The sequence below is a fragment of the Megascapheus bottae genome, chromosome 13 (assembly GCF_031878675.1).
Source record: "Megascapheus bottae isolate mThoBot1 chromosome 13, mThoBot2.hap1, whole genome shotgun sequence".
Classification (NCBI taxonomy): Eukaryota; Metazoa; Chordata; class Mammalia; order Rodentia; family Geomyidae; genus Megascapheus; species Megascapheus bottae.
The window spans coordinates 8,046,639-8,074,319 of record NC_143521.1 but is presented as its reverse complement, the minus strand read 5'-3'; the positions used below and the strand labels follow the sequence as shown (position 1 = coordinate 8,074,319).

The window sequence follows — 27,681 nt, the reverse complement described above, 5'->3', positions numbered from 1 at the left end:
GGATAACAAACATTGTAGTGTGGGCCTATCTCCTCACATTTCATCAGAAAGCCAAAGAATTCTGTGCCACTAGAAGGTTCAGAATGCCTTTTTGTTCAGTTTTGTTGCTGAACAAGACTGTAGTTGTGTACGAGGTTGTTTTTAAAAAAAACTAGGAAATAATAGTGCTTGGGTTGACATTGCTGTACTTCTCTCACATACAGTATCTAGCTGGAAACGGACTTCTCCTGAACTTCCTTTAGAATTTTTGTGGATCATGGATCTAGTTGAATCCTGTTTGTAGTTCCTCCAATTTACATTATAAACCAATTTGAGATGCCAGGGATCTCAGTTGACTCTGGATCCTTTTTCATTTCCAATCCAGAGTGAAAGTATAGAATTTTATTTTTTATGGTGCTGGGCCTCAAACTAAGGGCTTTGTGCTATAGGTTCACAGGTACTATACTACCAAGCCACATCACCAGCATGATCAAGTAATTTTTATTCATTTATTTTTCTATTTATTGGCTTATATTAGTTATGGGGAGTCATTATATTTCTGCTCATTTACATTTTATTGCAATCAACTTTATCCTCTAATTTTAATATCATTGACACATTTGCAGTCTTTGGCAAGTAGACGTTTTGAGTAAATCGTGTAATGAAATATTTTTTGACTTTTCTACCTCATTTCATTTTGTTGATAGCATTCATAATCACAATTGGTTTATAACTCCCTTGTACACAATGATATAGCATTGCAGATAACTTGCAGTCTTCTAATATACACAGAAAAAGAAACAGTTGCATATAGGTATTGTGTGTGTTCATATGTATGTATTTTTGAGACAGAATGCTGTGGTGTAGCTTAGGCTAGCCTCAGATTTGTGATCCTGTTTCAGCCTTCCACGGAGCTATTATAATGGGAATTAAGAGCCACTTGTCTTTTTTTTTCTTCTACAAGGTTTTTTATTTATCATATTTTATTGTCGGGGTAATGTACAGAAGGGTTACAGTTACAATGATCTACAAGGTTTTGATGGGTCTCTTTACAGGGCAGTCAAGGAGAATTCCTCCTTCCACTTATGTTTTGCACAGCATGGTTATTTAGACAGCTTTTCACCCTTCTCTAACATTTGATGCATTCTGAACCAAGAGGAATTAGAAAAGCCATCCAATCAGTCTCTAACATAAAGCTTTGCTTCCAGTGGAGGCAAAAAGTGTGAGGCAAATAAAAAAGTTTTTTAATGCTGAGAATAAATTTTTAATCAAAATTGATAAGGTACTGCCCTTACTTAGACACAGGCACATTCACAGCAGGCTGTTATGTCCATTCTTTCCAAGAATAGGACATCACATCGTGTGGCAATCCTATTCTTTCAAAATCTTCACAGTGTTTTAATTTTTTTCATTAAGAATGTTATATTGTTTTGTAGTTTCAATTTTTTTCTTTCTTGTCTTTCTTTGTTAGTAGTGGAACTTGAACTCTGGGCCTCGGTATAGAGCTCTTTTGTTAAAGGCTAGTGCTCAGAGACTTTGGTGCCTGGGCTGGCTTTGGACTGATACGGTCAAATCTCAGCCTCCTGAGTAGCTAGGATTGCAGTTGTGAGATACTGGTGTCTTGCCAGTTTCAATTTCTTTTCAGACTATTTAGTTAATGAACATGCATTTAAAAAATCATCTTCTTTTGGAAGTGGCTCTTTATAACATGTAATTTTTTGCCTCTAGTAAGGATGGAAATAAATATTTTGTGTTTTCTTTGCTCTTTTCCTAGCCACTCCAGCTTTTTTTTTTTAGTGCTGCAAAGATATACAAGTCATTTTGAAACTTGCTTAGTACGTCTTCTAACAGCAAAATTTTACATTATCAACAAGCCCTGAATAAACCTGTAAGTGTTGGGGGAATCATCGTTTACGGTAGCCAATGTACAGATTTCTAAAATTGAAACTTCCCACTTTGTCCTTGGCAATGAATGATGTTTTTTTTTTTTTTTCTTCAGAAACAGGTTTGTTTTGTTCAGTTTGAAAGAACATGTTTGCTAAATAATCCCATCGGAATAACCAGTTTGTATGTAAATTGTTCTTTCCTATAAAAATGACTCCACGAAGGAACAGCCAGGGTAGTTTGCCACTCAGTTGCACAAGTGATTTGCTCACATCCTCCCCCTCCCTCTGCATGTGTACATGTGAGTCTACCAGGGTTTGAACTCAGCCTTTTCACTCAAGGTTGGCACCTCTGCCACTTAAGCCACAGATCCAGTTTTTTTTTTGTGTGTGTGTGTGGGGGGGGGGGGGGGTTGTGGTAAATTGGTAATAGGAATCTCAGACTTTCCTTTCTGGCTGACTCTGAACCATGAAACTTGGATCTCTGAGAAGCTAGGATGATAGGTGTGAGCCATGCTCACAGTTGCTTCTCTTCTAGATCGCTAGCTTCAGTGTGATGCTATCTGTGCACAAAGACCATCCAAAAAAAGACCCATGCCCCAGGGTCTACATTGAATGAAAGCAAACCTTCCGTGGAGTTACCTCCTTAATCAAGGAGACTGGCTTTTAAAACCGCTGTCATGTATCCCGGTGGTGACTCGGGTTCATTTGCTGTCATTGCCTTGATTCTTGCTGAGGTGCTAGTAATTCCCCTCAATTGCTTTTGCCCCATCAGTGCTAATGGCCGCTAGTGAAAAGACAAATACTGTCTCTGCAAAGGTCCGGAGGGCTCCTCTCCCCACTCTTTGAGAAGGAGTCTGGATTCGCTGGGAGGCTCGCGGTGGGATGGGAGGTCTCTAGATCCGGGCTCAGGTTAGAGACCTTCAGCTTCCAGAGCAGCACCTTCCCGCACCTCCGCCCAAGTCAGACCGGCCTGCCTGTCCTTTTCTAGTCTTAGGGGAGCGGTGGCGGGGGGGGGGGCATATATACATTCTATATGCCACATGACTTAGTTTGTGGTCTCCACGTCGCCCCCCCCCCCCCATCAAAACTGAAAGCGAATTCAGGGCAGCGAGCGCGCGGACCGCCGCTTCCTGCTCGCCCGCGCTGAAAGGCTCTTCGGGGGCTCCTGCAGTGGTTGGTTGTGTGGGGCCCCCGCGCCCAGCGGCCCCGACCCAGGAGCTGGAGTGCGGAGCGGCCAGCCGCAGCGGGCGCTCCCTGCCGCGGGCTCCAGCTAGGGCTCCTCCGGCTCCGGCCGGCCGTGCGCCCTGCCCATTTAAGGAGGCGGGACGTACCATCCGAACTTTCTGTACGGGGGGAGGGGGGATCCGGAAAAGTTCCGATCAGCCCGCAGGCGGTGCTCCTTTCCCCGCCGACTCCCCGGCGGACGCGTGAGGCTGCGGGGTGCCATCCCCGGCGCTGGTGGGATTAGAGCCAGGCTCCCTCGGCGGCTTTGTGTTCCCCAGAAATTGCCCCCGGGGTAGGGGGAGCCCTCTGCGTAGCTCCGAGTCCGGACGCCGCGTTCCCCGGCTCGTCCTCGGTGCAGCTCGCTCCCTCGCCCGCCCCAGTGCCCGGATGTCCATCAGGATTAGCGCGAGCCAATAGCCGGCGGGCCGAGGCTGCGAGCCGCTCGCGAGCCGGCTGTCCGGGCACCGCGGGCGTCGCGCCGGGCTCCGTCCCCTGCCCGGCTCCACCAAATGGTGAGAGCGACGCTGGCGGCTGCGCCCGCGGGTGGAAGGCTCTGATGGACAGGAGCTGCCGCGCACTATAGACAAACTGAAGGATGGCAGCCTACTCGAGGTAAGACGGGCCGGGGGAGAAACTTTTCAGAGCCGTTCGTGGCGGGGGCGACCTGAGGGCTGCGGGGTGCGGGTGCAGGGAGTCGGGGTGCTGGGCGGCAGGAAGCAGCTTTGTCATTGCGCTCTCATCCCTCCCGCCGCGGGGGCTCCCAGCCGAATGGCAGGTACGACGCAGTTTGGCCAACATGCCCAGTGCCGGGAGGGACTGACTTCTGAAAGTTCAGCTTAAAGTTGCCGGACCCCCTCTCCCCCCTTCCTTAAAAAAGCAGAAGTCCCTGCGTCTCGGGAAACGAAGTGGATTTCACTTGCTTCCCGTTTTCCCTTCTGCACTCACTTCTGTTGAGTTCTCTTAATTGCTGGCTGGTTCCTTGAGCGGAATTTGGCGGAACACAATTAGTGTACGGAACAGACCTCGTCTAGGGTAGGGGCGGGTGGGAATTTTCCTGCCAGAGTGAAGGATTTCACATAAAAAGGCACAGCTTGTGTGAATCTGCTGAGTAGGCAAAGACCTGGAATGCACCGAGGTTGGTTGGTGAAGGGGGGAGACGATCATATAATGAGCCGCAGTTGCTGTCAGGAGCGCTGGTGTCAGAGCCCAAGGTTCTGCGTTTCCAGGGCTGGTTTTGCAAAGGAGAGAGAGGGAGGTGGGGGAGAGAAAGACAGAGACAGAGAGACAGAGATAGACAGAGACAGACAGAGACACAGACAGAGAGACGGAGCCGTGCGAGGCATTCATTAATGGTCCAAGGTTCAGACTGTCCCGAGTGATCTCATGTTAGTTGGTGCCCTAGGAAGAAGCCTCTGAGGCATAGTGTATGCATTCTCCCAAACCTTTACTAGAAATCCTTAACATAGTTACAATAACAAGGAGGCTGTTAAGCAATATGTAACGCAAGGCCGAACACATCTCAGGTTTGCATATTCAGATCATAGTGAGAACAATGCTTAAAAGTTGAAGTTGGAGGGCCAGGAGTTTGGCCTAGTGGTAGAGTGCTTGCCTAGCAGGCACGAAGACCTGGGTTCAATTCCCAGGTACCACATACATCGAAAAGCCGGAAGTGGTGCTATGGCTCAAGTGGTAGAGTGCTAGCCTTGGGGAAAACCCAAGCACAGTGCTCAGGCCTAAGTTCAATCTCCAGGACTGCCCCGCCCCGCCCTGCCCCCCCCTCCAAAAAAAAAGCTGAAGTTTGGGTGGGTAGGACTTTGGAATTTATTCCTAAGGATTAGAATTTTCTAGGAAGAAAAGAATTTCTCTTAGATAACCTTCAGAGTGCTAATTGCTTCTTATATTTAATCCTCTCAACTTAGTTTATACTGCCTTCATTTTATTGATTGTTTTAAGAAAGGAATTCCCAGTCGGGGCCTAGGGGTAGAACCAGAATGAGAAACAAAAGTTGCATTTTTACATTGGCTAAACTCTAGGTTCAGTTGTTATCATTAGTGTAAGAATACAGACAGACAGGATGTGTGGATGTGTATAGCTCCAAAAATAGAAACCACCTATGTGCATGTAATCTATTTCTTTGAAGCAAAGGAGTTGCTTTTTTACATAAATGATATTGTACCTGAATATTTTAAGTAAATTTATAACTTATATACTACTTTATATAATTTATGCAATATTTTACATGAATAATAAAATTGTACTATATTCTTAATTGGTCTTTTAAACCAGTTATGTTTCCATATAATTCAGTCATTTTGTATTCTGGCATGTTTTATGGAATGTATTTTAAAAGGTTCTCTGGAAAGTGCCATTAAGTTCAGTAGCCCCTAGCACAAAACCTTAGATTAAGTTACTTTGATCTGCCAAATTAAGAATTTGAACCCAGGTAATTCTGAACTCTTGAAGTTTAAGGAGTCAAGACACCCTCCCCCTCCACACTTCCAAGAGTAATTCGATGTTTATAACATCATCCACAGGCCTGGGTTTATTACATTGCACTTTGAAAAAAAGCTCTAAATTTATTGAATTTCCAGTCTCACCTGCAAGTTGCCTTGGCAGGGTTGGAACAAATGATTTGGGGGCTAGAACGGATGATAAAAGTAAAAGGAGATAAGTGGTAAATTGAATGTTGTGAATGCATCAAACCCAAGGTTAAACTATTTTAATTGGATTACCTCTTTGACTAGTCTTAGTCACCAAAATAGGTAAGAGCCTTTACTGTCGACCTTGGCAGGCTAAGAAAACTGAGGTCCAACATGGTGTTTTTTGGCCTGAGGTCACCCAAGTGGAGCCTGCTGGACTGGGGCACTTCTTGTATTTCCTAGCTGACATAGTCAACTCCAATGCTGTCTCTTTAATGTCAGGGTGAACGGTTGAAAGGGACCTTCAGAGCCCTGGTGTAAGGGATTCCTGCTCAAGCTGGTTTGCAGCAAGATGGCATAATCTGTTTTGGGTGGTGCCTTCTCATGCTACCATTTGAAACTGGAGGCCTGTACCTATTTCTGATTCTCAGCTTGGCCTTCAGATCTGCCCTGGGGCTAGAAATAATGCCCCGAGGCCACTCTGCAGTCATATCAGCACCTGCCTGTTAGAAGAGTATCTCTGTTGTAAATATCCTTAAGTGATATCTTGGAATGTGGAGCAAGTTTCTCTCTGACCTTGTGCCTTGTGGGAGAAGAGATAATCTCTGAGATCCAGAGAGTGAATATGGAAAAGATTCAAGATATTTTTGGATTTCAGGGAAACCCCAAGTTGGGGCCAAGTTTCCATGAGTGGAGAAACTGAAACATTGCAATTTGTGATGTATAATCTTGAGTAGTAAAATTTTTTAAACATGTTGCCCCATTACTGTTGTTGGCCCTTGAGTCAATTAATTTGGATTGTCACACTCTTTGGACTTAGCTCCATTCATAGTTCATTGTTTAACCATAAGTCCATAAGTGGTGTTGTTCTGCATTGAATTTTTTTTTTTGGGGGGGGGTGGGACATGGGGCTTGAACTCTGGGCCTGGGTGCTGTCCCTGCGCTCTTCAGCTCAGGGCTACTGCCCTACCTCTAGAGACACAGCTCCACTTCCCCTTTTCTGTGATTAATTAGAGATAAGAGTCTCACAGTCGTTAGTACCTGTGCTGGCTTTGAACCCTGATCCTCAGATTTCAGCCTCCTGAGTAGCTAGGATTACAGATGTGAGCCACTGCACCACAATGAATAAAATCAGTTCTGGGCCTGAGCACTGTCATTGGGCTTCTCCAAGGTTAGAGTTCTATCGCTTGATCCACAGTACCACTTAACGGCTTTTATCTATGTACTACTAAGGAATCAAATCCAGGTCTTTGTGCATGTTAGGCAAACACTCTACCACACTAGGCCACACTTCCAGCCCCATTGAAATAATTTGTAGATAGGAACTTGTGAATTTTGCAGCAGTGAAAGTGGAAATTTTCACTAAAGGCTTTTGCTGTGTATAGAGTATTGATATTCTTGATTTGATACGAAGGGGTAGATGATGGCTAATTTTTCATATGAATAGACTATGTAGTGTATTTCTATAGCTAGCTCTTAAAGGCAAAATGTTACTTATTTTTAGTGTTCCCTAGGTACTTTGAGGGAGGGGGAACGACCTAAGTATATTCTTGGCTTATGAAATTAATGTTACATATTCATCTGTCTAAAGCATAAAATTAGCAAATTACTTTTGTGGCAGATTTTATTTAGTAATAGAAGGTACTTGTTTAATGCAGTTTGAAGTTCTGACACTTTTTTTTTGGCCAGTCCTGGGCTTGAGCTCAGGGTCTGAGCACTGTCCTTGGACTTTCTCAAGGCTAGAGCTCTACCACTTGAGCCTCAGCACCATTTCTGGCTTTTTTCTATGTATGTGGAACCAAGGAATCCAACCCAGGGCTCTCAGCCCCACTGTTTTACCAGTGGGGGAGTTTGGCCTAGTGGTAAGAGTGCTTGTCTAGCATGCACAGAAGACCTAGGTTTGATTCCTTGGTACCACATATGTAGAAAAAGCCAGAAGTGGTGCTGTGGCTCAAGTGGTAGAGCTCTAGCCTTGAGAAAGACTAAGACAGGGCTCAGGCCCTGAATTCAAGCCCCTGGACTGGCCAAAAAAAAAAAAAAAAAGAAAAAAAAAGAAAAAGTAGAGCATAGCATTAATCTCTAAAAATTGGAAAGTATTCCTTATAGAAGTATGCAAATCAGCACCTTTTTTAAATTAGTAAGACAAAACAGTTTATAGTGTGTGTGTGTGTGTGTGTGTGTGTGTGTGTGTGTGTGTGTGTGTGTGTGTGTGTTGATCTTGCTTCACATGGAGAATGGTTGTTGCTGGATAAAATAGAATGGCTTTGAATTTTGGACCTAATAGTCCCTGAAATCTGGAAAGGAATGTATACTACCTTTAGCTAAGGTGAGGGATTAACTAGTTCAGAAAAGCACCTGGTGCTATCTGAGAAGCCCTGGGCACCCCCTCCCTTGAGGGAAGCATGCTTGGATGCATGGCCCGGAGGGAACTGAACTTGTTACTTCAGGAGAGTTTTGCATCTGGTGTTTGAGCTCACATCTCAGAAGACTGTCCTTACAGACTAACTGCACAAGGAAATTAGATCTAGGCAACTTTCCCACAGTTTTTAATTTTGCATTTGACTCCATAAAATAGAAAAAAAGCCAAGCAAAAAGTACGGTCAGGTTGTTTTGGAGATTGAAAGAAGCTGGTTTTTGGTGACACTTTTGATTCTGGTGAGAGAAATGTTCTCATTGCAAAAAGACTGCAGTGAAACTGGTATGAAACCAGTTTGCCCTGCCTTGTGCCTCTGCCTTATACAGCTCCGTACTTCCTGGGAAGCCAATAATAGGTATGCGCACAAAGCAGCTCTGATTAAGTAGGAGCCAATATCAAGGGCATCACTGCATTTTGCAAACTTTTTCAAGGGAGAAGGTTTGAGTGGGAAAGGGGAAAAATCCTGCATGCAGGATGTTGACCCATGGAATGACCTCATTTTCTTCTATAAAACCATTGTAAACAATGCCCCTAACAGAAGAGAAACACAGAGAAGTCTTTTTTTTAAAGTGAGTGCCTTCTAGTTCTTCCTGATAACTGCAGCTGAGCTCTTGACTCACAGTCTAGCACTTCTATGATAAAGACAGACCTGATAGTCATTTGTTCTTAAAGTTAGATGGTTTATATGATGCTGTTTTGCAAAATTGATGTAAGTGATCCTTTAAGAGATTTAGGGATTCCACACAAAAATCATGAGATAGGAGTTGGACTTACACCTTCTTGAGAGATTTACACCTTCTTGAGAGATTTAATAAATTCCCCCCCCCCCCACACACACATTCTTTTCTCTCCCCTCTCCCCTTTCCCCTCCTTTCCTGGACTTGAACTCAGGCCCTGGGTTGAACTGTGCCTGGGAGTGTTTCCCCCTTTCCCGCTTCAAGGCTAGCATTTTACCACTAGAGCCACAGGGTCACTTCTGTCTTTTATGGGAGATTAAGAGTCTCACAGATTTTCCTGTCACACGCTGTCTTGCTGTCTTTGAACGGTGATCCTCAGATCTTAGCCTCCTGAGGAGCTAGATTTTTTTTTTTTTCCAGGGGACGCCAGTTGTCCTGGGGCTTAAACTCAGAGCCTGGGCTTTGTCCCTGAGCCTCTCTGTGCTCAAGGCTAGCACTCCAGCTCTTGACCACAGTGCCATTTCTGGGAAACAAACTCAGAGTTTTATGCATACTAGGCAAGCGTTCCACTACTAAGCCATATTCCCAGCCCCTTGAGTAGCTAGGATTATAGGTAAGAGTCATCAGTGCCTGTATTATAAATGCTTTAATGCTTTAAATATATATAATTTCAGGGGCTGGAGTTTGGCTCTAGCCTTGAGAAAGCCCAAGGACAGAGTGCTCAGGCACTGAGTCCAAGGCCCAGGACTGGCAAAAAGAAAAAATAAATATTTCAGCCAAGGCAAGCACCAATGACTCATGCCTGTAATCCTGTCTACTTGGGATAGAGATTAGGATAAAAATTTGAAGCCAGTTCAGGCACAGAAAAATTCAAGAGATCCCTTCTTCCTCCCCTCCCTCTCCCCTCCCCGCCCCCTCCCCTCCTTACTCCCTCTCCTCCTTGGCCATTTCACACAAAAAATTCGACATGGTGTAGGTACAGGCTTGTCATCCTGTCATCTCTGCTGTGTTAGGAAGCTAAAGTAGGAGGACTGTGAACCGAACCCAGCAAAAATAGGGAATTTCTCAAAAATAATCAGAGCAAAACAGGCTGGGATATATAATTTAAGTGGCTGAATATCTGCCTAACAAGGTTTTGTTGAAACTCTACTGCTTCCAGAACAAACATAATCCAGAATGAAAAATATATCTTAAGGGTACAAGTCTGTTTTGTTCTTAGTCCTGTCATTTGTTTTAAACACCCAGATGTCTTTGTTATTTGATTTTTTGTGAAATAAAAGCATATACAAAAGTGTAAAGCCAAGTAGCTTTACCACTGCTTTTAGGTATAGTTTACCAAGTGGATTGCTTCTAAATTAGATAAGCTTTCATTAGCACACATCTCCATTTATTTTCCAAGAATGGCAAATAAATGTGTCTCAGTTCTGTATGTGAGATATAGTGAGAAAATGTAGCTTGTACCTCTAGGAAAAAGTCTTACTTAGACAGGTGTCTTGGCTCAGAAATGCATATGTAGAGAGCTGGATAGAATAACTTGGGGCTGGGTGGGGGGAGGAGGAGCAGTGCTCCCAGGGCTTGAACCCAGGTCCTGGGTACTGTCCCAAAGCTTTTTTGCTCAAGTCTAACCCTTAACCACTTTGAGCCACAGTGCTCCTCCTGGTTTTCTAGTGGTCAGCTGAAGAGTCTCGTGGGAACTTTTCTGCCCAGGATGGCTTTGAACTGAGATTCTCAGATCTCAGTCTCCGGATTAGCTATGATTACAGGTCATCGGTGCTCATCTACATCATTTCTTCATTTTGGTTCAGATATGCCTTACCGGTCTTCAGTGAGTGAATAACATTACACATAATTGAATCCTTTTATTTAAGTGAAAAAATGCCAGAAGCAGCTCTATTTTAAGTCTTCATTTTGTTATGGGCATAATGTGTATGTGTAAAATGCAGTAACTTGCTCAAGTATAAATGTATCAGGTGTAGTTTCAATGTACTTGGGAGAAAGGTAAGATTTAGAATTTTGAGGTTTAAGGCTCTATGAAACCAACAGTAAAGATTAACTACCAGAACATAAGTGCTGACTTTGTGCTGGCTGTGAATAGTGATGAGAATCCTGTGCAAACACTTTCCTGGCCTAGAAACAGTGTGTTAAAGCTTAACTTGGTGTGTTGACCACAGAGCCACTATGTCAGGATCTTGAAAGTTTCTTCTTTGGTAAACTGTCCCTTTTCTTCTCTTGGTTGATTGGCTGTTTATAATTTAACCACATTATACAAAATTTTATTTGTGTGTGTGTGTGTGCCAATATTGGTACTTGACTCAGGGACTCAGCTATTGTGTAATTGTTTTTTGTTTTTTTCCATTTTTTTGCTGACGGTTAGGTCTCTCCCATTTGAGCTCAAAGCTCCATTTTCAGTTTTTGTTGGCTAATTGGAGATAAGAGTCTAACTTACTCTCCTGCCCAGGCTGGCTTCGAACCATGTACCTCAGGTCTCAGAGTATCTGGGATTACAGGCACCCCTACTTGGCTTCCTATTCAGTTTTTTTTTTTTTTTTTTTTTTTTTGCCAGTCTTGGGGCTTGAACTCAGGGCTTGGGCACTGTCTTTGGGCTTTCTCAAGGCCAGAGCTCTACCACTTAAGCCACAGCACACCTTCTGGCTTTTTCTGTGTATTACCAAGGAATGGAACCAGGGTCTTTGTGTATGCTAGGCAAGCACTCTACCACTAGGCCAAACTCCTGGCTCCAGTTCTTTATTTTTGGACATGAAGCTTGAACTCCAGGTCTGAGCATTGTCCCTGAGCACTTTTGCTCAAGGCTAACACTCTTACTGCTTGAGCTACAGCACTGCTTCCAGGTTTTTAGTGGTTAATCAGAGATGAATCTTATAGATTTTCCTGCCTGGCCGGCTTTGAACTGTGATTCTCAAATCTCACTGGGGTTACAGGCATGAGCCATCAGGACTCAGCCTATTCAGTTACTAGAGAGGGAATTTTTCCAGTTCTGAGACTTGAACTCTGGGTCTGGGCGCTCTTCCTGAGCTCTTAACCTCAAGGCTACCACCCTACCTTTTGAGCCACAGCCCCACTTGTGGTTTTCTAGTGATTAATTAGAGATAAAAGTCTCATGGTCTTTAGTGCCTGGGCTGGATTTGAACCTTGATCTTCAGATCTCAGCCTCCTGAGTAGCTAGGATTACAGGCATCAGATACCGTGCCTGGCTGAACTATGACTCTTGAGTCACTTGCTGGCCTTTTTTTTTCCTTACTGGTCTGGGACTTGTACTTTCTAGGCTGGCTCTCTCACTTGAGCCTCACCTTCAGCTTCTTTCCTGGTTAGACTTTTCTGCTTGTGGTTTTGAACCATGATCTCTTGAGTAGTTAGGATTATAGCTGTTGGCGCCAAACTTTGTGGCTTTTAATCTATCCGGAGATTTTTGTCTTTCTGTCCAGTCTTTCTTCCTTCTGGGTTGGCAGTTAAACAGATGAGAGTAAAGGAACATATCAGGGATAATGTAGTCATAGTAGGTTCAAGGTTCTCAAAGCTGATTAAAGACAACTATCACCACAGTGCTTGTTAGCCCGCAGGTTGGGTTTCCCTTCCCCCAGAGACACCGATTGGACAGGACCAGGGCGGAGCCTGGGTGGCTCCCTGCTGGCTCAGAAATGAAGGGTCCTCTTACTAGTATTGTGAAGTGTGGTGTGAGCAAGGGAGATGTCTTTCAAACAGTTAAGTTACAGTTAAATAGATGCTCAAATGCACACATTTTCCCCTTCTAGTTTAGCAGACTGGAGGTTGCTGTCTTCCCCATCAGTTTATCTTCACATAACAAGCTGACTAAAATGTTGAAATGCCTATATGTACCAATGTGTAAAGAAAATAAATGTTAGTACCCACTATTATGGAGTACACTGTCATCCAGCTCTTCCCAGGGATCATTGCAATACCTGGATTTGTAGTTTATCTGTTTCTATGCTCTGTGGGTTCCCTCCCCAAACTAAGGTACACCGCAGCTCAGGTTATCAGGTGCAGCTGTTTCCCTCCTCTGTGAACTGTTACAGCTGAATTTGTTGAGGGTGATATCCAAACTTGATGCAAATGAAGGGAGCTCTTTGAACATACACACACACAAACGCGCGCGCGCACACACACACACACACACACACACAGCCTAGTTGTGTTTTTGTTCTGGAAGTAATGCTCAATAAGAAATTTTAATTGGAACCCCTCCTGAGAAGTAAATGTCAAAGTTATAGCAGATGTCACTTCCTGTAACAAAATTCAGGAAACATTCTCTGGTATGTTGTAACTTTTCAGTTCTTGGGAACTTTCCATCAGGAAACTGCCCTGTCAAAAAGCAGAGCAGTGGGTAAAATATGAAGTATGACTGAGCTGTGTTGTGCAGTGTAATTACATTTTGATTTGGTGCATATGTTTTTGTGGCCACAACTGAATTGATGGTCATGTGACTTTGGTCCTGGCTAATGTGTGTCAATAAAACTTGCCCCTCACCCTACTCACTTGGTTTAAATACAGGTGTATCTGATTTACTTAGGAGGAAAATTTATGGAAAGTGTTCTAAAACCAGGCTGCTCTATAGTTTTATAGAAATTACTCTTTTGTCTCTTTAGTGGAGCTCTCTCCCTCTTTCCTTCTTTCACTGGAGTTTGAATGGGCCTTGAACGTGGTAGGCAGGCAATCTCCCTCATGAGCCATGCCCCCAGCCTGTTTTTCTTTTGTTATTTTTCAGATAGGGTCTTGCTTTTTTCACCATCCTTGGTCTCTAGGATTATAGGCATGAACCACCAGTGCCCCGTATAGATGTTTATGTCTAAGTAACATGGCCTATTTTAATGGGTATTTCTAAGCTACTAAAATGTTGATAAAAGTTTGTTTACTACATTAGTTTTGTTGTTGTAATTTTTTTTCTTAAAGGAAACCTGTCAGACGTAATACTCTTTTTTTTTTTTCTGCCAGTCTGAGGTTTGAACTTAGGACCTGGGCACTGTCCTTGTCCACTTTTTGCTCAGGGCCAGCACTCTGCCACTTGAGCCACAGTGCCACTTCTGGCTTTTTCCTGTGCATATGTTACTGAGGAACGGAACCCAGGGCTTCATGCATGCTAGTCAAGCACTCTACCACTAGGCCGTGCTCCCGGCCCCAATATTCTTTTTCAAAAGTCTAATTTTTAAAGTTGATTTTAAAGAGGTTTATCTGGGTACAGCATTAGTTATAGCACTGTCATTTTATAACTGCAGTAACTGACTTTTAGGAGGTAAATGGGAGCACTTAGAATAGAGCTTCCAGCAGAGGAAATATGAATACATTAGCTTATTGTAAGTCCTGTATTTCAGGATTGCAAATTGGACCTGGACATTGTTATTTCAATCTGCTGTTTGGGATTTTGGTTTGATTTTGAGATGAGAGCTTCACCGTTTTGCTCAGGGTGGTTTTAAACTTGTGACAAACTATGACTAAAATGTCATACTTAGCCTTCTGAGTAACTGAGACTACAAGCTTGTGTCAAAGTACCTCACTTCAGTGGACATGTTTGTGTTTCCTTCTGTCCATGAAGTAATTAGCGCCTCTCAATCATTTAAGCCTTACATGTAAAGATACGTTATCTAAGTGAAGCTTCTGGAGACTATCAGGAGAACTTGAGCCCTGCCCCGGGAACTTCAGAAGATAGACAGAACCAAAATATGGTGTGTGATGTTCTGAGTTTATGCTGATAGTGTTCCTTACCTGTAGTGGGAATGAGGTAGGCTCTATTTCCTTTGTCTCTGCCTTTCTCATACTTCCTAGAATTCTTTCAGCCTTTGAGGCTTGGTGCACATAGGAAGGTCAATGGCATTCACTATTACTGGATATTGTTCTAACTACTTATTACATCAGGAGGAATGGTTTTCTAGATGTGGCAAATTCACGCTGTGGAACAGTGCATACTGAAATACATGTTATCTTTATCATGCACTGGACACTTTGCTGTTCACACTGAAGTGGCCACTGCTGTGTGTGTGAGGACTCATAAAATGTTGAAGATCCATATTCTCCTTCCTGCAAAGGAAGTTTTGAGTGGAAAACAGTAACCAGACAGATTGGGAAATGAGACAGGTGCAAACTGAACAAAACTGAGAAAAGCAAATGGAGTGCAGAGAGTAATGAGGTGTGGGGAACTTGGCCTTGTCACGGACCAGGACAACCAGAGGAAGACTGGCCTAGGTGGAGAAGGCTGAAGGAAATAGAATGATTCCTCCAGAATGCCATAGAAATGTGAAAGGATGGGGAGTGGGAGGGGTAGACCTTTTTTGGGGCGGAGGGGAGGAAGACCTTTCTTTTTTCTTGAGATAGGGTCTTGCTGTATATAACAGAGACTGGACTAGAACCTTCCTGCCTCATTCTTCCTAGTGCCAGGATTATGCATATGCACATCCCTTCCCTACTTAAAGATAACTTTTATGTTGTTGCTGATGTTTGTTTTAAATGCTGGGGGCTTGAACTCATGACCTGGGCACTATCCCTGATCTTTTTTGCTCAGATCTAATGCTCTACCACTTGAGCCACACCATCACTTCTGACTTTGTGGAAGTTAGAGATAAAACTTTACAAACTCAGGGGCCAGGAGTTTGGCCTAGTGGTAGAGTGCTTGCCTAGCATGTATGAAGACTTGGGTTCAATTCCTCGGTACCACATACATAGAAAAAAGCCAGAAATGGTGCTGAGGCTCAAGTGGTAGAGCTCTAGCCTTGAGAAAATCCAAGGACAGTGCTCAGGCTCTGAGCTCAAGCCCATGACTGGCAAAAACAAAACAAAACAAAAAAACAACTTTACAACCTCAGATCTCAGCTTCCTGACCAAGGATGAATTATTTTTTTTTGGTCCATCATGGGGCTTGAACTCTGGGCCTGGGTACTGTCCCTGAGCTCTTCAAGGCTGCCCCCTTACCCCCTGAGCTGCAGCCCCACTTCCCATTTTCTAGTGGTTTATTGGAGATAGGAGTCTCATATGATTACAGATGTGAGCTGCCATGCCTGATTGACTTTTTTTTTTTGTGGGTCATGGGGTTTGAACTCTGGGCTTGTGGACTGTCCCTGAGCTCTTCAAGGCTATAGCTCTACCCCTGGAGCCACAGCCCCACTTCCCCTTTTCTAGTGATTAATTGGAGATAAGAGTCTCATGGTCTTTAGTACCTGGGCTGGCTTTCAACCTTGATCCTTAAATCTCAGACTCAAGATTACAGGTGGGAGCCACTGGGCTTGGTGCCTTTTTTTTTTTCTTAACATTAAATTTTATTGTTACTTTTTTATTGATGTGTTGTACCAGGGAATTGAACCCTGAGCATCTTCATGTATGCTAAGCAAGCACTCTACCACTATGCCACATTCAAGGCTGACATTTTAAAAACAGGGTGAAGAGAATATGGAAATAACTGTTTTGAAATAAAAAATTTGATCGTTTTAATATACTACAGTCCTCCTGGAATGTAGGTTTTTTTTTTTGCCAGTTCTGGGCTTGAGCTCAGGGCCTGAGCACTGTCCTTGGACTTTTTCAAGGCTAGAGCTCTACCACTTGAGCCTCAGCACCACTTCTGGCTTTTTTCTATGTATGTGGTACCGAGGAATTGAACCCGGGTCTTCATGCATGCTAGGCAAGCACTTTAACCACAAGGCCAAACTCCTGGCCCCATAGTTTTTTTTTTTTTTTTTTTTTTAATGCAAGTAAAGTGTACACAGTCACAGAATATCTTATTAAACTAGAGACTATGGCATTAAGTCTGGAACTATCCTTAATTGGTACACACACACACACACACACACACACACACACACACACACCAAATATAAGTTTGTAACTTTTTTTTTTTCCAGTCCTGGGTTTGAGCTAAGGGTCTGAGCACTGTCCTTGAAATTTCTCAAGGCTAGAGCTCTACCACTTGAGCCTCAGCACCACTTCTGGCTGTTTTTCTATATATGTGGTATCTAGGAATTGAACCCGGGTTTTCGTGCATGCTAGGCAAGCACTCTACCACTAGGCCAAACTCCCAGCCCCAAATTTGTAACTATTATAAAAGTAACTTAGTAAGCAAATGTTGAAAAGCAATTTGAAGACACTCTATCCTCACCCCCTTAGTTTGGGAGCTATTAAATAAGGGATGGTAGAAACTAGAAGCCCAGATCAGTGAGAATAAAGCTCAAGAAGTGAAGATGAAGATAAAAGGATGGGCAGTTAGCCTTTCTCCCAAGCACAAAGTCTGGTTTACAAGGTTATTCCATTATCCACATGTCCATGTTATGTGGAGTAAACATGGACTCTTTTTTTGGCAGTCCTTGGACTTTCTCAAGGCTAGAGCTCTACCTCTTGAGCCACAGCACCATTTCCAGCTTTTCCTATGTATATGGTACTGAGGAATTGAACCCGTTTTTCCTTCGTGCTAGATTAGCACTCTACCAGGAAACCACTCTCCTGACCATAATCCTTTTTTTCTTTTTGGTCGGTTGTGGGGCTTTGACTCTGGACTTGGGTTGTCTATCATCTCTTCAGCTCAAAGCTAACACTTGAGCTACAGCACTACTTCCAATGTGGACTCTTATCTCTGCCCAGATACATGATATATCCATGGTAAGTGTAGTCCAGGCCCATGCATGGGCTTCTCATGGGAGTAATAGAACATGAAAACAGAGGAGTGTGGTGTTAATACATTTAGAAATAAAAATCAGATATTCTTCCAATTTAGATATTCCAGAAAGTAGCAGGTGGTTTGAGTAGCATTTCTCCAGGGAGTTTGTGACTTCTTGGGTGGATGGCGGGGTGGGGGGGTGATCATGACACATTGCTGTGGGAACCAAAAGTTCTGGTCCTATATGTATTATCACCTCTCCCTTCTCACCTACTTCTGCTTTACACTATTTCAAATGAATGTATTAATTGTAGACTTTTTGTGGCATAATATATTATCATTTAAAATGAGTGTTTCATGAGCATAGCAGATAAGTTTTTTTTTTCTTGTTTGCAAAGTCTGGAGTTAAATGTGGGTTTCTACATTGGACCAGTATTAGTGCTGTTCTTTACTTTTTGTACATTTGTGTCATCTGCCATGGATGAAGAAGTGAGTAAAAATCTCACAGAATTAATAGTGTTGCTATGTATCCTAAGGGTTTTGTTTTACAAACATAGTTGTAAGAGTCTTGTGGTGGTGGGCAATAGTACGCTGGGCTAAAAAGTTGGGGCCTCTTGCTCTTTCTTGGCTTCTTTGCTCACTCTTCCACTTCAGCTACATTTCTGTTTTCAGCATTGTTCTGAGTTCTGGTAGACTGTTCTGCTTGAGCTGGTTTTGAACCTGATCCTTAGATCTTAGCCTCATGAGTAGCTAGGATTATATGCGTGATGCACCAGCATCTGGCTCATATCTTCTTTTTGTTGACTGTTCCTTAAGAGTATATTTTTTCCTTTTTTAAACAAATATGTAAATCTTTAAATTTTTTAACCATGTGGATTTAATTTTAGTTTAAGCTACTGTGCCTGGCTAGGACCCGAGACTCTTATCTCCAATTAACCTCTAGAAAACGGGAAGTGGGGCTTGGCTCAAGGGTAGGGCCGTAGCCTTGAGCTGAAGTGCTCAGGGACAGTGCCCAGGTCCAGAGTTCAGGCCCCCATGAGCCACCACATGTACCACATACATAGAAAAAAAAAAGGCATAAATGATGCTGTGGCTCAAGTGGTAGAGCTCTAGCCTTGAGAAAGCCTAAGGACAGGGCTCAGGCCCTGAGTTCAAGCCCTGGGACTAGCGTAAATGTTATTATACTGTTTTTCTTCCCCACAAAATATTTATTTATTTTGGCTAGTCCCAGGGCTTGAACTCAACCCCTGGGCACTGCCCCTGAGGCTCAAGACAAGTGCTCTACTACTTGAGCCACAGTGCTACTTCCTGAAAATGTACTTGGATCCTAGTAATACTTTGCAGAATCAACCATGAAAGCCATATGGTGAAGGCTGAACTTGTTTCCTAACTTGTGCTAAAATGACAAATTTTTGGAACAACAATAAAACACAATGTAGTTGCTGAAGCAGCATGGAAAATTCTTAAACCAGAGTGTGTTAGGTTGTGTGTGTGTGTGTGTTTGTTTGTGTGTGTGTGTGTGTGTGTGTTTGTGTGTGTGTGTGTGTGTGTGTGTGTGTGTGTGTGTGTGTGTGTGTGTGTGTGTGTGTGTGTGTATTGGGGGCAGGGAGGAAAAGTCCTAGTGGGAGAGGAGCAGTGGTATAAAAGTTTAATTAGAGAACGTTGAAATGATGGATTGGGGAAGGGGAGTGGGGAGTACTAATAATCTCTCCTGGTGAATTTGGACTCTGAAAAACAAAGGTTTAATGTATAATTGGGATCTATGATAGTGTCAGTTTATCAAGCAGACTGATTGATAGTCTGTTGTATTTTCCGATAGAGGTCATCACTCCTGTAGTACAGAGGAAGAAACTGGGGGCTTGCTCAGTTGGAAGCTGATTGGCAGCTACATTAGCCCAATCTAGACTTGGATATGGCCCCATTGTCCTTCCTGCACTTGTTCATGTGGCCAGTGCTCCTGGTTTCATGGGGGAGACAGGAAGGACAGGGAAATCCACACATGCTGTGAGCCTTCTGTCTGTCTTTAAAGCAAGCTGTGACTTGGAAAAGTGGCCGTAAGAGTGAGTGTCAGGCACGTGGTGTGTAAAATTACCTGCAAAGCAGAGCCATTGTGAGGTGAGTGTGTCCTAGTGCTGGCTACTGCTACGTGCCTTTTTCCCGAAACCTGGTTATTTTGTGAGGAATGTGGAGGAAGATGATGCCTGCTGTCTTAGTACCAGAGGCTCCCGTGGAACTCAGGGAACCTTGTCAGTGTTTGGGAAGGGCTATGTATAGATATGGGTAAAAGCCTGTGTAAAAGGTGGGAATCCATTCTATCACCTCCAGTCAAAATCTTTCTTCTATAGAAACATATTTTATGACAAAATTTTACCATTCTGCCTCTTCTCCCATCCTTAAATGGTGTGTGTGTGTGTGTGTGTGTGTGTGTGTATGTGTATGTGTATGTGTATGTGTATGTGTATGTGTATGTATATGTATGTATGTGTGTATGTACAGGTGGGTGAACACAACACGTTTGCTGGTCTTGGCTTGAACTCATGCCCCGGGAACTGTCCCAAGCTCTTTTTGCGAAAGGCTACTGGTCTACCCCTTGATCCAGAGTTCCACCTCTGGCTTTTTGCTAATTAAGTGGAGATGAGTTTCATATCCTTTCCTGCCTGGGACGGTTCAAATCCCCATCATAAGATCTCAGCCTCCTGAGTAGCTAGGATTATAGGCATGATGTACCAGTGCCCAGCTTGCTTCTCCCCCTTTTAAAATGAAATACATACATCCCCTTTTATAAGCATTTCTCCCATTTCTTTGATTCTTTCATCCTGCTTTGTATGCAGTAGTGTTGGGTTTTGTCTTGTTGCCTTCCTTATTCAGTATAAAGGAAATAGATAAGGCAGGATGGGAGGAATATTGCATGAATAGGTATCAAAGCCTTTGCCTCTGTGCCCAGAACTTGGTGCCTCTATTATTGATACCTTAGTTATTGAGTTGTTATTGTGCACAGGCACTGAACTTTGTACTATTTTGCTTTGTCACATTTATTTATTTATGTATTTATTTATGGCTGACAATCTTGGGGTTTGGACGCAAGACCTCATTGTAGGCGGGTATTATAGCTGCATTCATCAATTTAATTATTATTTTTTGTCGGTCATGGAGCTTGAACTCTGGGCCTGGGCACTGTCCATGAGCTCTTCAACTCAAGGCTACCACCTTTCCCCTTGAGCCACAGCACCACTTCCAGTTTTCTAGTAGTTAATTGGAGATAAGAGTCTCAAGGTCTTGAGTATCAGGGCTTGCTTTAAGCTGCAATCCTCAGATCTTAGTCTCTTAAGTAACTAGGATTACAGGCTTGAGCCACCATACCTGACTTCATTAATTTAATTCTTTCAATAACCTCAGGCCCTTAGTATGCTTATCATCTCCTTTTTGGAGTATAGGAAACTATAAAGGGTTAAAGAGACTGTCATTGGCCCTGATGGCTTTACTCAGTTTCTAACAGAGTCTAGAGCGTCCTGTCATCTGTGTAGCTATGGAAAAAGGCGTCTTTGTGTCCTGCACTATTGGGGCTACTGGTGTCCCAGTAGTAATGTGACAGAGTGATTTTGGGGACTATATCTCATTCATACACAGTGGTTCTCAGGAGAGAAATGGTACTACCACCTCCCTCACCCCTTCCTGAGGGTATTCAGCAAAGTCTGGAGACACTGTGGTTGTCAGAACTGGGAGGAGGGCTGTGCTACCACTGTCTAGATAGGGAACAGTGGTGCCAGGAGCTTCCCAAACGCAGGAAAGCCCTGCACAAAGGCTTCTCTGGCCTGAATGTTGCTAGTGCAGTGACTTAGAGCCCTGTTTTGCAGTCTGCCCTGGTTCCTGAATATGGGGCATTTTGCTTCTGTAGGGAGGCTGACTAGTGCAGGCACAGCTGCCCCAACCTTGCATTCGTTTGGGCATGGTATTCGGGAGAGACTGCCAGGTGGCATGTGGGTTTCATAGCCTTTCCAAAAGGAGAAGTAATTGGACTTCTCACAGAAGTTAAGAAAATGGAAGAAGTGTGATAGTGAGGAAAAGACTTGTTTCAGTGGGAGAGATGAGGGGTGGGTAGAGGTTGAGATGTGGGAAGGATAGATGGAGCAAAAGTTACCAAGTTGGAAAGTAAAACCTAGATGAGAGTATGGTGTTCCTTCTTGCCATTCCAGGCCAGAGGTACATCTGGTGAGGCATTGAAACCTCTCCTGGTACACCTTTATGCTCAATAGCTTTGTGAAGTTGCTGCATCTCTGTCCCCTTTTCTCTCCCCCTGCACCTCCTTTATAAAATTAAAAAAAAACAAAACAAAACAAAGCCTTACTATGTAGTCCAGGCTGGACTTGGACTTTAAAATCTCCTGCTTCAGTGCTTGAGTGCTGGGATTACAGGAATGCACCATCAAGCCATGGCTCACCAGACTACTCAAGGACCACAGGAAAGAGACTATGGTCATTGCCAGATTACCAGAGTGTTCTGCACAGTCCCCTGGCTGCCATCTTTCAGTTCAACAAAGCAGTCTCCAGCTAGGATGAGGTGCCTCATCAGAGCTGGGCACTAGGCAGTGGAGGAAGCCTGGCTGGGAAAGGCCTGAGTGATCCGCGGTCACTCTATCTCTAGATGTACGGTGGATGGCCTCAGCTTTGGAACTAGCTCAAGGGAGAAATCATGCAGGGCAAGAAGGTTACTTCAGAAGAAACCACCTATCCTATTACAGATTTACTGTGTAAAATGCTTTTTGAAAAAGTGGACTTTGGTATTTTAGATACCAGTTGTAATGCAAACTGAATGGACTAGCATTATAAAGTAGTTCTCTCTATGAAGCCCCAAGCTTGCTGGCTAGGCAATTTTGTGGGAAAGAACTTGCAGGAAAAACACTTTGAAATATGAAGAAGGAAATGTGATTCTGGTGGTGCCTTTGCAGGCACAAAACTAGTGCACGAAGAAATAGGACATGAACCAGTGAAGATTAATTTTCCGTAATCTCATAACCCAATTTCCAAATAGGGGAAAGTAATGATTTTTTGAAACAAGACTGAGGGAGGCACCAGGGGAAGTGAATTGAGTGTTCTCAGTTGACTGTTAAGGAGTTTGCAACTGGGAGTCTGGAACACATGGATGTATTCCCTGGATCGCTTGTTTACCAGTAGGAGACAAGGCCAGACTGTTACATGCCTGTAATGCAGGAAGATCAAGAATTTGAGATAAACTGGAGCTAAATAGTGAGACCCCATCCTCCCAGAATCCTCACTTCTTCCTCCTCTAATCCCCCCCCCCCAATTAAAAAAAAAAAAGAAAAAGAAAGGGAAACAGAAGGCAGAGCAAGCATTTAAAGGTGAGGGTTGTGGCTTGCTTGAGTATATGTGTACATACATATTCTTATACCTTTCCATTTCTTGCAACACCTGTCTTGCACTCTTTTTTTCCTTTGGCAGATCCAGTATACTATCCAATGGATCACCTAGTGTTTCCGGATTAGAGAATGAACTCATGCTTGTTAGGCAGGTTTTCTACCACAATTTATGCAGAGGCTCACCTGTGCTGCAGTTCTCCTCCTTGTACTTTTCCGTGTCCCTGTGATGACAAGAGTAAACCATTGGGCCCAGCCATTGTGCTTCTTCCACAGCTGGATTATAGGTGTTTACCACCTGTCTCATCCATTGGTTGAGAGTATTCTGAACTTGTGCACTGGGGCTGCGGCTCTGACGGCCATCCTCCAATCTCTAACTTTCCAAGTGGCTAGTATTAACATCCTTCTGCCACTAAGCATGGCTAATATTTTTCTTCTACTGCTTCCTGTGAATTGCAGTTATCAGTGTACTTTTCCCTCAGTAGTTTAGCTTGTATATTAAGTAAAGTTCAGTAGTATGGTTTCAATTTTTTTTCCCATAAAATATGCAAAGAGGCTCCATTAACTGTGTTAGGGTGTTTTCACAGAGCATCCATCTGTGTAACCCAAGTGGGTATGAAGATAGAAACGAGTCTTAGGATGTATGTGGGAGAGGATAGTTGAAAGATGAGTAAACACTCTTTCCTGCTTTATTCTAACTTGTAGTATTTCTTTTTGAAAAACTAAAAAGTGACTTGCACGTGATTTTGTGTAAATATGTACCTGATTTCTCAAGGTCTCAGACCCAAAGTCTTGGATTGAATTACATTTTTTTTTACCTAGGTTCTCTCAGGCTAAGAATTCTCATGGAGTTTTATGTTGCCTTGTCCCCTCCCCCACTTTTGTGGAGGGGAGAATGGGAGGAGGGAAAGGGGAAAAGGAAAAGGAGAGGGCATTTTGTTTTGCATTTGTGTGTGAGTTCTCCTGGAGCTTGAGATTAGAGCCTGGGTGCTGTCCATGAGATTTGTTTTACTCAAAGTTTGTGATCTTACCACTGAGCCAGAGTGCCACTTTTTGGTGGTAAACTGAAGAGTCTCAGGGACATTAGACTGGCTTTGAGAATTTTGTTCCTCAGTCTTTAGCTTCCTGAGTAGCTAGGCTACAGGTGGCTATCCGCACCAGCAAGTTGCTGTAGTTTTTAACTCTAAGACACATTGAATGCTGCTTTAGAAATTATGGTGTCCTTATTGTCACGCATGAGATTTCTTCTGCAGTGGTTGATTATGAGGACTACTTTGTGTAAACAAAACTATTCTGACTTTAGTATAACTAGGAACAAATTTTTAGGCTGTAACAAAACCTCAGTCAATGCCCCAATGTACTTTATATATTTTATGTAACTGGAAACTCTTGTCCATTCTTTTAGACTTCCCTATTTTGAAGGATTAATAAAATGCATGTTATGGGATATAATTAATTCACCTCCTACTAGTAAAGATTGCATTTATTTAGAAGTTCAGGGCTGTGTTATGCCAGGATTATGCTATGGAAGCTGTGGGCAAGTAGACAGGTCTCCTCTGAAGGAGGTGGGCTCAGTTGGTCAATCATCTTGCATAGATGGGAACATTTATTGGTTTGTTTGTTTATTTAGCCAGTCCTGGGCCTTGAACTCAGGGCCTGGGCACTGTCCTTGCGCTTTCTCAAGGCTATAGAGCTCTACCACTTTAGCCACAGCACCATTTCTGGCTCCCCCCCATGTATGTGGTACTGAGGAATCGAACTGGGGTCTTTGTGCATGCTTGGCAAGCACTCTACCAATAGGCTAAACTCTCAATCCCTGTTTGTTTATTGTGGGTCATTAGACTTGGACTTTGGGCCTGGGTGTTGTTCCTTAGCTCTTCAGCTCAAGGTTAGGGCTACCACTTGAGCCACTGCACCACTTTTGCTTTTCTGGTGGTTAATTGGAGATAAGATTCTCAGAGACTTTGTGCCTGGGCTGGCTTTGAACCTTGATCCTCAGATCTCAGCCTCATGAGTAGCTAGGATTGCAGGTGTGAGCCTCCATGCCCGGCTAGGTTCATTTATTTCTATGTTTAGGACCCTTAGAGTGTTCCTTTGGTCATATGATGAGGAAAATTGGAGAATAATTGAATGTCCCTCCCTGGTAACTGGTGGTGGATCTACAGATAACCTGGGGCCCCACGTTGAACTGAGCAAGTTGTATTTGTCAGTCAAATTATCCATCTGTTTCTTTCTATTCTGTTACTCTCCAGCTTTGGGGAAAATGAAATAGAAGTACTCCAGCCATTTCTGAGCAGATTTTTTAGCAGGGTAGGTTTAGCAGGATCTGACTGGTTTGGCTTGTGAGGGAAGCTGGGTTCCCTTGAGGGCAGATGTGGGCCTTTGCTTGTGAGAGATCCCAAGAGGTTTTGGAATGGGAGAAATAGGGCACAATGTGTCTAAGAGGCTCACTACTTCCATTTGAAAATGGAGGTTTACTTTTTTTAAAAAAATATATTTTTTATTGTAATTAATAGAAGGGTTACATATTTGCCAGATAAATGGTGCCTTAATTCCCACACATTGATACCCTTTCACATGTCATGGTCCCCATTTCCCTTCCCCCCTCCCCCACCCCTCAGGAGGTTTACTTTTATAAAGGCTATCAACCTGTTTCCTTGCATACTGTCAACCTGATAGATTTTTTCTTTCTTTAAATAATTACATTTAAATGTAGTGGTGCAGTGTCCTGGTACGGTTCTGTAAAGTGTGCAGACTTTACAGTCTCAGAGCATTTGAAGAGCAGTAAATTCTGACCTTTCACAGCAGTCACTGGCTTCATTCTTTATATTTTCCGAAAACCACACCCGCTGCTGGACTAGATAGCTTGAGGAGATTGGAAAGATTCACTGTGCCTGGAGCATTTTCATCCTAAAGCTTCTAATTTTTTTTTCGTGCCATCTTCCTTGTATCCTGTTTCTTCTACTTATTTTTCCCTAAATTTAAAAAAAAAAACGTTAGTGAGTGTGGAGTTTATTGTTCCATTTAAGATATAGCAGGAACTACTTCTTCCAGCATACTTCCCTGCACCTTGGAGGCTGTGGATGGCAGTTAATGGTTGATAATACCACAGGGGGAGGAGGGCTAGGCTGCCAGCTTGGCAAGGTTCCCAGCATACTTCACATTATGCTAATCTTTTCAGACAAGAGAGTAAGACATTTAAATGAGATAGAGATATGCTGAGAGATTTTTTTTTATCTCTTCCCCTCAAAAGAAAGTAGATAATGACAAATTGATGTTACTAAAAGACTTCATATTCTAGAATAAATTATTTTCAAAGGACTCTGTTTTAAAAATGAAAGCCCTTAAGGTGAACTTAAAAAAACACACCCTTTGTTGTTCTTAATAATTTAGGGTTTAGTCTTAGGGGTCAACAAATCTTTTCTGTGGAGGACCAGATGGTAAATATTTTAGCCTTTGCATCACATGTGGTCTGTTTTGCAATTCTTCTGCTCTACTTTGTAGGGCCAAAGCAGCCATGAACAATGTATAAACAATTGGACAGAGGCTATGTGCCAATAAATCTTTATTTACAAAAGTGGTGGATCAGATTTGGCTCACAAGTCAGCTTGACATTCCCTGGTGTAGTTCACCCCTTCCTCCCCCTTTTTTCTTCCTAACTTTGTTTAATGCTCATTTTTAGTTGACATGTAAGTATTCTTTGTTTTGTGTTAAATCAAGCATGAATGTTATTTAAATTTTGCTGTTATTATAAAGGTGATATGTAGAGGAATTATTTAAAAATTTTTGATTCTGGTGGCATGTGCCAGTAAATCTTAGTATACAGGAAGTCGAGGCAGGAGAATCAGGAATTCAGAGCCAACTTGGGCTGTACATAAAACATTAATTTTTAAAAAAAAAATTGGCCATTTTCTTTTTGGGCACTGATCCTCTTATCTCCTTTAACCAGATTATTTGACTGCCAAGTGTGAAACTGTTGGTCAAATAATTTCTGGATATTAGGAGTAAGTATACAACCAAATGCTCATTTTACTTACTAAACTTCTTTATTTAATTTTTATTTTTATTTTTTTCCATTCCTGGGCCTTTAACTCAGGGCCTAGGCACTGTCCTTAGGCTGTCTCAAGGCTAGAGCTCTACTACTTGAGCCATGCCATCATTTCTGGCTTTTTTCTATGTATGTGGTACCCAGGAATCGAACTCAGGTGTTTGTGCATGCTAGGCAAGCACTCTTCCATTAGGCCAAACTCCTGACCCTACTTACTAAATTTTTATCCAGTGAGCATAATTGTGAATGCTGTCTCAACAAAATACATGGAGGTCTTGAACTCAGTGTGAAATTGTTTGAATTAGGAAGTTGTGTGCCACTGCACAGTGAAGACCCAGTTCTGAGTACTTCACCTAGCCTGGAGGAGGAAAAAAACCACTTCAATGTCATCTGTGTTCTGCACTTCCTAAAAGGGCAGTGGTCCCTGTGGTGAGTTCACAGTAACTCTAGACCTTTGTTTCAGGCAGGAACCCTCAGGCCATGGTGTGTGTGGGTTGCTGCTCTGGAAGATAATTGGAGTGCATGGCCAAACCAAGTGAGTGGGTGGCTACTAGAAGCTGATCATTTTTCCATCCATCCTAGGGTAAATTTGAGTTGGGGGATGGTGTGAGAGGGAGGAGTGCTAGAAATCCACAACCGGTGATTACTGCTTCACAGTTGAAATGGCTGCTGGCGAGGGTCTGGGGTATTTCACCTCTTGGAACCTTCTGTTCATCTTTTAGGCCTTGGCTCAGATGTCATTGCACTGAATGAATCATCCCTGTCGATATATAGTTCTTATTCTGTTTGCTCCTTATTCCTTTAGCTTGTGTGATCTTCTGCATGGTTTTGCT

At 43.1% G+C, this 27,681-nt stretch overlaps 1 protein-coding gene across 2 annotated transcripts in view; it reads left to right on the top strand.

Moving 5' to 3' along the window:
* The window catches only part of Aff1 (ALF transcription elongation factor 1), a 198,985-nt gene that overhangs the window by 66,430 nt on the left and 104,874 nt on the right, over positions 1–27,681 (top strand). The window contains exon 1 of one of the 2 annotated variants that reach the window (XM_090343252.1): positions 3,519–3,701. The exons of the other annotated variant lie outside the window; for it this stretch is intronic. Within the exon in view, the coding sequence (XP_090199378.1) occupies positions 3,685–3,701 (17 nt within the window). The 5' untranslated portion in view covers positions 3,519–3,684. Of the gene's footprint in view, positions 1–3,518; positions 3,702–27,681 lie in introns of those variants that run through there. 2 annotated transcript variants of the gene reach the window in all.